Source organism: Dryobates pubescens, chromosome 3, assembly GCF_014839835.1.
Source record: "Dryobates pubescens isolate bDryPub1 chromosome 3, bDryPub1.pri, whole genome shotgun sequence".
NCBI classification, from domain to species: Eukaryota; Metazoa; Chordata; class Aves; order Piciformes; family Picidae; genus Dryobates; species Dryobates pubescens.
In genome coordinates, this window is record NC_071614.1 from 4616415 (window position 1) to 4629052 (window position 12638).

At 42.2% G+C, this 12638-nt stretch overlaps 1 protein-coding gene across 1 annotated transcript in view; it reads right to left on the reverse strand.

Moving 5' to 3' along the window:
* LOC104303523 (lipoxygenase homology domain-containing protein 1) overlaps positions 1 to 12638 on the reverse strand; it is a 125804-nt gene that overhangs the window by 63818 nt on the left and 49348 nt on the right. Inside the window, exons 15-19 of the mRNA XM_054179471.1 lie at positions 11789 to 11844; positions 11599 to 11631; positions 5944 to 6113; positions 2711 to 2930; positions 587 to 741 (exon numbers count right to left, since the gene is read on the reverse strand). Of these exons, the coding sequence (XP_054035446.1) occupies positions 587 to 741; positions 2711 to 2930; positions 5944 to 6113; positions 11599 to 11631; positions 11789 to 11844 (634 nt within the window). The remainder of the gene's footprint in view (positions 1 to 586; positions 742 to 2710; positions 2931 to 5943; positions 6114 to 11598; positions 11632 to 11788; positions 11845 to 12638) is intronic.

Sequence of the window (12638 nt, forward strand, 5' to 3'; positions counted from 1 at the left end):
CAGAAATCTAAGATTCTCCATGACAATGCAGGCCTTGGTAGTGAGTCTTTTCAATCCTTTAGTGAGTGAACCTCTCATAGGAAAGGCTAATACACAAGAGAAGAGTTCTATTGCTATTAGTCATCTAGAAACATTGGGGGGTTGTGCATTCTCCTCCTTTAATGAAATTCTTGTCTCTTGTCTATACTTAGCAAATAGATACTGAGTTAGTGTTTCATGTAGGATGGTAGTTACAGAAACATCATCGATTGCCCAGGTCTCACAACGCTATCTGTAACTTGTTTCAAATAACTTATTTTTAATTCTTTGGACCTGGGCTTTCCTATTTTTGGAATGGAAGAAGCATGATCACAGTTCTCTCCAGTAATCTGCTTTCTTTGTGCTCATGTGGGGCCTTTATCATCATGTGGGGGTGTTCTTGTACATGAGGGAAATCACACATGGGTCTACTGTGAATATCTGGAAGACAAATTCTGTTTCCCAATTGTTGCCCCTCTGTAGCAAGATGTATTCTATGTAGGCATTAAGTGCTACTGAATACAGTGCTTACCCCTACACATGTAAACCATCAATTTTGTCCCCCTACCTTATTCCTTTGAAACTTTCTTCCTTCTGCTAAAGATGTATGAAGCTTCCTCACACCCGTGTCCCCTCTTCTGCCATAGAGGTTGATGTAAACGTTTGCAAAAGTCTCTGCTCCCCAGTGGTCACCAATATGAACAGAGACAAGGTATTTATAGACTGCACAAAGAGAAGGGGGGGGGAAAGAGTAAATAAAGTTGATTATGTACAAGGTGTACTTAAAAGAGAACAGCAGCACAGAGTATTTAGTAAGACTGCTGCTTGTTTTTATTTCTGCAGCTGCCAAAAAAATCTGCTACACAGTGACTGAAATAGGTTGCTCTTGAATCTGATTTCTTCCTGCTAAGCTCAATGAAGGCTTTTCATTAACTTCCTCAGAAATTCAAAGGGAATGTGGCTTGGACAATTTAAACTTCTGCAGCTTTAAGGCACTAAAAAAAAATCCATGCAAGTTCTGCCCAACTCCATTTTACTGTGCAAGATCTGGAAAATAAGAACTCAAATGAGTTTGTTCAGGCACTGTTAGAAACTGAATTATCTTTGCAGCAGATAATAACGATCACAGGTCAAAGAATAAGGCACTATGTAAAATTTATGCAAATTAGAATAGCAGAGACAGATGTAGCATAGCATCCTGATGCATGACATGACATATAAATACAAAAATTTACCAAAATGCACCTATTAATTTAAGGTGCACAACAGGGACTGTAAACTTTTTGCCTCTATAGTGCTCCTGTATAAATACACTTCTACGTGGTCAGACTGGATTGTCTTCTGAGGCACATCATTAAATTGCAGACATATTAATACACAGAAGAAGAGCCAAACTTCTTCAAATGTCATTTTTAATGCACTGTCCTGCTGAGTTAACATTTGAATAATATAACACTGCAGTTTCTTGTAAGGCTGTGAATAGGTGTGAAATATTCAGGGACCACAACTTCTGGAACCTTCGGAAGTGCAGTCATGTCTTTAATTACTTTTATCTCATGTGTGACTGCTAACTTCTCTGAACAAATGTGGTCCTTCTGCAGGCCCTCACATTCCAGGGTAATCTCTGAATGTGTTCTGAAACTCTCAGCATGTCAAAGAAATAGGCCTTGGGGGGAAAACAAATTAAAAACTTTTGTACAACAAGGCTCACTTCTGATACTTGTGCTAGGAAGTTGTTAGAAGCTAAGTAATTCAAGAGTAAGTTCCACTGCAAATCATTTCCATGGCTTTAAATGCGTGCTTTATCTTTAACAAAGCACAGTTAAACTGTTCAGCTTTGCACACACAGAATCATACAGAAGATTTAGCAACTGTGAAACCCGACAGGTGACTTCACTAGAAAATTGAAATTTCTTCCGTGGTCAGCATTTTTGCAGTGCAGATATGAGGACAGTTACAACAGAGCCACTGAAGGCACCAAATCTAGACAAAGGATATTACAGTATCACAGTATCACAGTATAACTAAGGTTGGAAGAGACCTAGAGGATCATCGAGTCCAACCTGTCACCACAGACCTCATGACTAGACCATGGCACCAAGTGCCACATCCAATCCCCTCTTGAACACCTCCAGGGAGGGTGACTCCACCACCTCCCTGGGCAGCACATTCCAATGATGAATATTGAGAAGGGCAACGAGGCTGGGGAGGGGTCTGGAGCACAGCCCAGTGAGGAGAGGCTGAGGGAGCTGGGGGTGTTTAGCCTGGAGAAGAGGAGGCTCTTTTCAACTACCTGAAGGGAGGCTGTAGCCAGGAGGGGGTTGGTCTCTTCTCCCAGGCAACCAGCACCAGAACAAGAGTACACAGTCTCAAGCTGCACCAGGGGAGGTTTAGGCTCGAGGTAAGGAGAAAGTTCTTCCCAGAGAGAGTTGTTAGCCATTGGAATGTGCTGCCCAGGGAGGTGGTGGAGTCACCGTCCCTGGAGGTGTCGAAAAAAGGATTGGATGTGGCACTTGGTGCCATGGTTTAGTTAGTCACGAGGTGTTTGGTGATAGGTTGGACTTGATGATCTCTGAGGTCTTTTCCAACCTTGGTGATTCCATGATTCTATTCTGTGATTATATCTGTAGCACTGATTCTTTTTTTTTCAAGAGGTTACTTTGCACTGTTTATACCTTCTGAGTGTTTTTACCTGGTAAAGTTTTCTGGTCCTCATTAACTGCAGGGAATTCTTTCACCAGCTCCTTGTCTTCTCTGTTAAGAGCAAGCCAGCAGTTACAGTCAAAGTTCAGATCTTGTTTTGTGTGTAGCTCTTCTAAGTGAAAAGACTTCAAATGCCAGCCCTCAAAGCCTGGAACATCGTCACAGCTGACCCGAATCTTGTATACATTTCCCAGATCTCCTGTCTCAACCTGCAACAGATATCATGAGGAAAAGCATACTGTCAGGGCTGGGTCACTTGCAGAGATTTCCCCAAATCTCTGCGTAGAATCCCTAAAGTTATCACTAACCAATGGGAAAGCTGAATTGGAGGCTGAGATAAGTGTGGTGAGAGAATCCTAATATCCAATTTAAACCTCCCCTGTCACAGCTTGAGGCCTTTAACTCTTGTCCTCTCATAGAATCATAGAAGCAATAAGGTTGGAAAAGACCTCAAAGATCATCAAGTCCAACCTGTCAGCCAACACCTCATGACTACTAAACCATGGCACTAAGTGCCACGTCTTAGTGAATTGGGAGAAGCAGCCAACACTGGCACCCCTACAACCTCCTTTCAGGCAGCTGTGGAGAACAATAAGGTCTCCTCTCAGCCTCCTCTTCTTCAGGCTAATTAATTATATTATTATTTCAGCAGTTCACCCACTCCTGATGCCCAAGAGCACTGAAACCCAACAACTCTACCCGACAGCATGCTGCTGCTTTATCCTCTTAAAGAATTTATTCTTTATGCTTTCCACGTGCAATTAAACTCCACCTGCTCTTTCACAGGAATTGGTTAGAAATATTTGGGATCAAATAATCATTCTGAATACAGTGCACATCTGTGCATGCCTCTGCATGAGAGCACCTGGAAAAGCAGGAATTTACATGCCTTCCTGTCCTCAGTGTGCAATAAAAGTAGCTCAGAGCAAAATTAAGCATACTGCTTCACAAAAATGTGAGCTGCTTATAGCACATAACCTGTTGTTCTTTTTACTGCACTGTATTACTAAGACCCCCTTTTTTTTTAGGACCAGGATCTTTGGGGAGGTTTAAAAGTTCATTTACTCCTTGCTTGTTGGAAAGCTGAATTCACAGCTTGTCATCCTTGTGGTATCATGCTCACGCCTCCAGCCTGCTGCTACAGTGGGAGACTGTGAGCACAGCTTCTGCGTTCTTCTGAATAGCCTTAGTAAGAACAAAGAACAGGAGAGTAAAAAGAAACTGGGTTTATTAGCTGAACCACCTAGAGAAGGTATAAAGGTATTTGTGGAGATAGCTATGAATCCCCCAACTGCTCCTTCATCTCAGACCTGCTATCCTGATTTCCTCAGAACGCCACAAAAACTGTGAAACACTGTAAGCAATCTGGCAAAGGGACAAAATCTCGAGCACAGTAAACAGTAGTCAGCATTAACATCTTCATACAAAGCAATCAAAACACCACACAAATAGCTAATGGGAAAATGCAGGCACTAGCCCAAAGCCAATCCAAAGGGTAAACAAGAATTCAGAAAGCTGTTGGAGTGGAAGCCCAGTATGGTGGATATGGGGTTGCTTGGTCTTCAGAAGAGGAGGCTGAGACCTCACCGCCCTCTGCAACTACCTCAAAGGAGGTGGGGATCAGTCCCTTCTCACATGCAGCCAGCAACAGGACAAGAGGAAATGGCCTCAAGTTGTGCCAGGGGAGGTGTAGGTTGGGTATTGGGAAACATTTCTTCACAGAAAGGTTATAAATCATTGGAACAGGCTGCCCAGGGAAGTGCTGGAGTCACCATGCCTCAAGGTATTTAAAAGAAGCATGGATGTGGTGCTTAGGGACATGGCTAAGTGGTAGTGGCTTAGCAGTAGTAGTGATTGTGAGCTCTAGGCAAGTGGTTGGACTTGCTGATCTCAAAGTCCTCTTCCAACCTCAACAGCTCTACGATTCTGTGGCACTATAGTACTTCAGACAGTAGACTGTGAGGGTCATAATTGACACAATAATACTAACTGATCCTACCATGATATCCAGCCAGGGAAATTACAGAGTCTAACAAGGAGTATATGCCATTTGGGAAAAGACCAACCAGCTGGATGAAGCAGAGGTCTGCTCTGTGGAATGCCAAAATTCAGTCAGCTGCTGTGGTTGCTCCATACACAGATTCTGCCTCTATTGACCAGTTTATGTTGACAGCTTAGGAGCCTCCTTTAGGTTGCTCAGTGTGTTTCCTGTATCTTTTCTGATAAGGCAGCTTCTTTCTTGAGTTCAACAAGTGCCACTTATCTTTTCATTTACTCCCCACAAAGTTCCTAAATTCCTTTATCTTGTTATATGAATAAAAAAATCTGCCTGGACCAGGTCATTATGGTGAAGATCTGACAACTTCTTCTACATGTGATTTTGCCATTGTTTTCAGAGTGTTTCTTGTAGCTATTGAAGAGTATCTCTGAGCTTTATAAAACTGCCTTGAATTGCAAGCTATTTCTCTCCTCTAGCTGGTTAGAAGCTGCACTTCATGTCAAGCAAAAGAATTTGCAGTGACTTAGCCTAGAAAGCCAGGGCAGAATTTGAACATTAAAAAAGTGCCTCAGATGAATCCTTTCAAAGCAGCAGGATGCGTGTCAGCTGTGCAGGTAGACAGGACTATATTAGGGCTGATTTTAGCACGGGCCATGTGTGTGCCATTTCTTCAGGGTTCATCATGCTTTGATAGGTGTGAATGCATTCTCCTGCGATTTATGATTATCCAGAAAAATCCTCTGCCTGCTGGCCTGAGAGGCAGAACTATTTTGGGGGAGAGTGGAGACTGCTTTACAGAGACTGAAATAAAGGAAAGAAAAGCCCATTTATGTCCTCTGGGAATGCTGGCCAATCCCTCATCTTCTGCATTCGCAAATAATTGTATTTTGCCTTTTGTATAAACTGCAATTCAGGAACCTCTGGAGAATTAGGAAAACGCAAGATAGGCTGGTGAATGCAATAAATCACACAAAGAGGACCATTTTTCTCCATGATGCATACCCTTGAAGACACTGAAAATTCAAAGAGAGCACAGATGGCTGTAGTAGAACAGGACTGTGAGCAGAGGATGACCCAGGATCTAAAGTTAGATGATTCCGTTTTTGCAAATAAAGATGTCATTTGTACCAGTCAAACCAGCAGCCCATATATATCTGTATATCTTTTGGCTAGAGAGGAAAGTCATGATAAGCTCTGTGAGGTACAGTGTATTTATGACTTACCATGAATTCATCCATTGCTCTGGGTAGAAAGCACACGTGTCCTGGGTTTGGGGCAGAAAGTAGAAGCTCATCACTTTTGCCCTTTGAGCCATAAATCACAAGGGTCCTTTTACACTCTTGTGGCTCTGGAGAATCCCCATCTGTTTTAACCTGCACTCTCCACTGATGTGCTAAACAAAACAAAAACACCATATTTTTCAGTCTCAATGGTTAGGTTATTATTACTATTATTATTAAAGATGACCATGAACTCACATCATACTTTGTAAGAACAGATAGATGGTAATTCCTTCTCTTGTAAAGAACTATAACTTAAGTAAGACTAAATTAACACAAAGCACTGCTCACAGGATCATAGGATCACAGGATGTTAAGGTTTGGAAGGGATCCAAAGAGATCATCAAGTTCAACCCCCCTGCCAGAGCAGGGCCATAGAATTTAGCACAGGTAACACAGGAACACATCCAGATGTGTCTTGAAAGTGTCCAGAGAAGGAGACTCCACAACCCCTCTGGGGTGCCTGTTCCAGTGCTCTGTGACCCTCACAGTGATGAAGTTGAGGTGGAACCTCCTGTCTGCAGTTTATATCCATTACCCCATGTCTTATAGCAGGGAGCAACTGAGCAGAGCCTGTCCCCTCCCTCTTGACACTCAGCCTTCAGATATTTAGAAACAGTTATTAAATCCCCTCTCAGTCTTCTCTTCTCCAGACTAAAAAGCCCCAGGGCTCTCAGTCCCTCCTCATAGGGCACATGCTCCAGTCCCTTAATCATCCTGTTGAAGAGAATATGCAAGCAGAAATTAACACCAAGAAAGCAGGGAATATTTGGCTAGGTTTTTCTGCTCTTTATAGCAAAATAGTGGCTTAAGTTGCAGTGATGAATTTGCTACATGTCAGTCCTTAAAGTGTTTGTGACATGAGAAAAGAAAACTCACAATTGAAATTCTTTTGTGTGATCCACTTGTAAGTGCTGCCTACTACACAAGCTAAACAAAGCAACTTAAACCTATTTCCTCTGATTTTTCTAAGGTAATTTTGTCATCTCCATTCTGCTGTTTTATTAGATCATTCATGAGGGCTGAATGTAAAGTTTAGGGAATTCCAGAGAAGTCTTTGCATTGACCTCAGCTCAAGGCTTGGGACTTATAGAGATTCTTTTCTGGGAGGTGACCTGTGCCCATCACAATGTTTGAAGCCTGGAATGCAGCTGAGAAGCTACAGAGAACCATTTTGGGTGTGGGAATACATACAGTGCCTTAGGTGGAACCTATAGATTAGTTTGTTACTTAATTCCTTGAAAGTAAATATTCCCCTGAACTCAGATGAGCTATTTGTAGGAAAGTCACTTGATCCTGCAGAGCAAGGGGAACTTAACAGTGGAAGGAAATTAAAAGCCTGTACTTAGGCTGTGCCCAGTATTGTGATAATATGATTCATTTGCTCATGGGATTAATTTCATGACTGTGTGTAAGCCTGCAGTGCAATGTGCTGACCAAATAAATTTGAGAATATTTCAGACCAGAAATGACTTGGAAGGGATTCTTTTTCTTACAGTACTTTGTGGGTGGCTTTTATTTCATTCCTTTTTTCTCCCCCCTTCACCTGTTTTTAGATGGAGACTAAGTGACACCTGATCTGGCTTTCTTGATTTAGAATTCCCTTTGTTTTTCCATATTGTTTTCTTCCAGCTAATTGTGCTTTCCCCCTTGTTGCAGAAGCTTTTTCTGCATTACATCCAACTCTTCCCTGACTCTTCTGGACTCAGCTACAAAACAGCAGGCAAATACACATCTCACAGTCAGGCTGCTGAGCAACACACTAGCTGAAAGGAGCCTTCCATCTGAACCCTTTGGATTTTTGAGGTCATTTCCAGGAATGAGTCAGATGTCGGATGTGGAAGGTCCACAATTTGCCTAACGAGGAACTTCTGTAGTTTGCTCTGTGTGCCAGCTTTGAATTTTATCTGCTTGTGCCAGCTTGGCATGTGGTAGCCTTCAGGGTGTCACGCTTGGTGAAGGCAAGCATCGCTTGAGCTTTGGATGCTCCTGAGCGCTCCGAGGGGTTTTGAGCATCTTCGGATTTTCACAAAGACTCCCAGCATAGCCCTGAAGCTCTTATCCTCTCCAGCCATGCCCCATTGTGAAGACTGGCCCAGGAACGCATCCAAGATGAGATTAAGATAATTTTTGCCTTACTGTGATTTCCAAGGTGAACTTTGTTGTTTTGGGGTTCAGGAGAGAGCAAGCCCCAAGTTCAGAGAAACCAGAGATTCGTAACTGCTTGTTCCCTGCTCAAAGAGGCAGCAGGGTTAGAGAAGATATTTCAGGCAAGGTGATTTATTTCAATTAATATCCATGATCGTGTTTTTAATTATTATCTCAGAAGAAAGGCTAGGACACCAGTTGGGAGTTTTCCAGGGAATAAATCAGTGACTAACAGATTTAAGGGCCTCTTAACATCTGTGACTGTTTGTTCTCCTACATTTACTTTTAATGCTCCTACAATTTGGCTACTGAGCTAACCCAGACTGATTGCAATTTCTCTCAGTTCAGCAAATTCATTTAACCTGCTCATGCCAGAAAAAGCAAAAAAAATAATCTTTTGTGCAATACTATATTCACTCAGACAGCTAGCTGGTAAGGATGGCTACACCAGACAGCAGACTGATGCCAAACATCTATTGTGTTCAGTGATTTCTGTATCTCTTTTCAGGATGTTCTGAAGTTCTGGAAATCAGATAGATGGGCTTGAGCAGGTCATCTTCCATGTTTCATATGTTTTGCCACACTAAACAAGAGACTTTTCCCCTGAGTCTACTGAACTGTGTATAGCTTCCCTTCAGAGTGACTAGTGTGCTAAAGTATTTTTGTACTTCTGGCTTATCTGTAAAGCTATAGGCCATTTTCTTTGAGACATTAATATTACAGCTGCTAAAGTGAATGGCAGGGGGAAAAACAGAATTCTGTGAGGAAAAAAAATAAAGCTCAGAATTCCTCTTTTGTAAGATAATATCATATAATATAACCAAGGAAAATCTTAATGGAAAGTTTTCCCTTCCTCTGTGAGCAGGACTGCTTATCACTGCTGTCTGCTCTACCTCATGAAGTCTCAACCACTACAGTTGCTTGGAGAATTTAAGGCCCTTTCTTTCTTTCAAGGCTCTGCATCTCTGGAATTTTCTCTTATCATCTCTAATCCTGGTACTGTGTCATGATGAATTGACACAGAACTGAGTACAAGACACCTTACCAAATCTCTTACGATTGTTACCTTCCTATAAAGCACAGTCTTCTGACATGCAAGGTCTATGAACTCACCAGTACAACACCACAAATTAAACTGAGCAATCCTGAGATCAGTCCTGCCCATCATCTTTTTTACATAAGGCACAAAAGCACAATCTCTCACCTATCTCAGTTCCTCACTGGAATGAGCCCTTGGGTGAAGAAAAGATGGCTCAAGAGCAATTCGAGCTAAGCTAACGCACAGCTAATTGGCAGAATGCTTCCTTAAAATGTTCTCCTTTATACCTCCATTATTCAGAAGCTCTGATCTCAACCTAAGAAATCAGCACACAAGCTTTGGGTCCTCCTGGAGACTCTGACAGTGTGAGGTTTCACAGACTGATTAAGAATGAGCCCACTCCTTTCTCCTCGTAATCAATATACTGTGTCTAACTGCTCTTGACACTCACAGGCTCTCAGCAGCCTGTGCATCTGTGCCTGCTTAGTATAGCACAATAAAAAATGAATCTGCACTGCAAAAAAACCCACCCCAAACCCTTAGATTAGTAGCAAAATGCAGTCTATTTTCTGAACAGAAGGTGAAATAGATATTATGGCTGCAACACTGAACTGTGCACTTAGCAGAATGCTGAACGCAATCCCAAGCCCACCCTTGTGAAAAATCAAACTTCTCTGTGGGGAAGCCTTTGCTTGCCCGAGTTAATCAGTCTCCTCTTGTCAAAGTTATGTTGCCATGGAACAATAAGTGTTGGCTAAACTGCTTGATTGAATGCAAATGATTTAATTTTTGCTAAAACTGGAGTTAGATTGAGAGATGAGGACTCATCATTCAGAAGTAAGTCACTGCTTTCAGGGATACTTTTAAACATTCCTTTTTGTTTCTGTGTTTGGGGGGTTTCTGCCAAACAGAAAGGGACCTAGGGGTGTTGATTGACAGCCATCTGAACATGAGCCAGCAGTGGGTCCAAGTGGCTAAGAAGGTCAATGGCATCCTGGCCTGCATCAAGAATAGTGTGGCCAGCAGGAGCAGGGAAGTCATTGTGCCCCTGTACTCCGCACTGGTTAGGCTACACCTTGAATACTGGGTCCACTTCTGGGCTCCTCAGTTTAAGAAGGACATTGAGACACTTGAACGTGTCCAGAGAAGGGCAATGAGGCTGGGGAGGGCTCTGGAGCACAAGTCCTATGAGGAGAGAATGAGGGAGCTAGGGTTGTTTAGCCTGGAGAAGAGGAGGCTCAGGGGAGACCTTATTGCTCTCTACAACTACCTGAAGGGAGGTTGTAGCCAGGAGGGGGTTGGTCTCTTCTCCCAGGCACCCAGCACCAGAACAAAAGGACACAGTCTCAAAATGTGCCAGGGGAAGTTTAGGCTGGAGGTGAGTAGAAAGTTCTTTACTGAGAGAGTTGTTAGCCATTGGAATGTGCTGCCCAGGGAGGTGGTGGAGTCACCATCATTGGAGGTGTTCAAGAGGGGATTGGACGTGGCACTTGGTACCATGGTTTAGTCATGAGGTCTGTGGTGTCAGGTTGGACTTGATGATCTTTGAGGTCTCTTCCAACCTTGGTGATTCTGTGATTCTGGGGTGGGGGTTGTTTGTTTTTACTTTGGCCTCTCCCACAGAGTTCTCAGAGTTCTCAGTGCACATACTGCACAGAATATGCCTTTACAGTTAAATTTTCATACATACACTTGTGGCAGTCTGTTTCTCTTTTCTAGTTCAGGAGAAACACAGAGATGGCATCTCAGATTTTAAACACTTGGGAGGGTATTACAGTGGCGAGGTTGTCTTCATGGATATAAAACCAGACAACTGGGTATGTAGGGTTTGGGTTTTTTTCCCTGACTTTTTTTTTTTTTAATAATTCAAGCAGATTTAGCCAACTGAACAGAATCTCAGAGCCCTTTTGATTGGAAAAGGCCTTCAAGATCATACTACATTTAGCTTCACTAGCAGATTTGGAGTTTAAAGCTGCACTATTTCTGACTGCTTTAGGAATACCCTGATGGATTTTGACCTGAAAATGCTTCCACTGACACTTCACAACACATTTTTCAACTTGCTGATGTTTGCTGGGGGACCTGTCCCCATGTATTAAAAGGCAGTGACACTGGGATAAACAAAACAATGCCCGAATCTCTTCTCAGAGGAATTCCTGGCCAATTTCAGGACAGAACAGCAGAAATATGGAGAAATCCAGAATATGAAGAAACCCAGCAGCACATTCACCTCAATTACTTAGAAAGGTCTAGCCCTTTCTCTAACTATTGCCAGCAATTTATCTTCATTTTCTCTCACAGTTGATATTTACATACACAATGAGGTCGTTTGCTCACATATTTGTCACTTAATCCTGACCTGCAGGTTAAATTCAAACAGCAAAAGCAATGGTGTAGAAAACAACTCTTACCTCCAAGGAATGCCTTCCTTGCATTGCCATCTTCTAAAATATGAACAGGAGAAATAAATATGTGAGCAGGCTTTGTTATCACTTTCCCTCTGAAGCCACAGCCTTATTCAGCAGGGTTCTTCAGTAATAAGTAGACATTAAGTATACATTATATAGTTATAATATAAAGTTTCATTAGCAAAAGACTTACTTGTGGCAGTTAGCTCCCTCTCAGTTTTCCCATCATCTTGATATTCATCTAACCATCTTTCATTGCAAAAGAATAAAAAATATATGATTAATTTAAATGATCAGCATATTACATGGAACCTGACAATTGCCTTCTCTCTCAAATAGCATCTTTTTATACATATGTATATGCTTTTTAATCAAATTATACCTTGAAACTACTTCATAGATTAGATTTTCTTTTACACATTTATTATAGGTGGCCTTATTCATATTAGGTGAATTTGGCTCACTCTGCTTCAGGCAAATAGGAATTTTCATGCTAGCTGTGTGAGGTCCTGCAGCACTAGATGAAGTGCATTAGATGAAATACTAAGTATTTTCAGGATCAGAGACTCAGCTGTTCATTTTGGGGGGCTTATACTATCTGCAGCAACTACTTACATTCATTGTACTTAAAATTATATATAAGCCCTGCAGGTCTGCAAGTTCTAAACCTTCTCCAGATCTGCAGCAATTAACTGAACTTCCCTTTTTTCACTTGCTTTTTGCTGTATATTGATGAGTTTAAGCAGCTTTCCTGCAATATCATTTCATTAGAAACATACATCCATACTCTTCCTGTTGGTCCCTCTTGCTGACACCAGCACCAGAAGAAGAGGACACAGTCTCAAGCTGCACCAGGGGAGGTTTAGGCTGGAGGTTAGGAGGAAGTTCTTCACAGAAAGAGAGATTGGCCATTGGAATGGGCTGCCCAGGGAGGTGGTGGAGTCACCATCACTGGAGGTGTTTAGGAAGAGACTGGATAGGGTGCTTGGTGCTATGGTTTAGTTGATTAGATGGTGTTGGGTGATAGGTTGGATTCGATGATC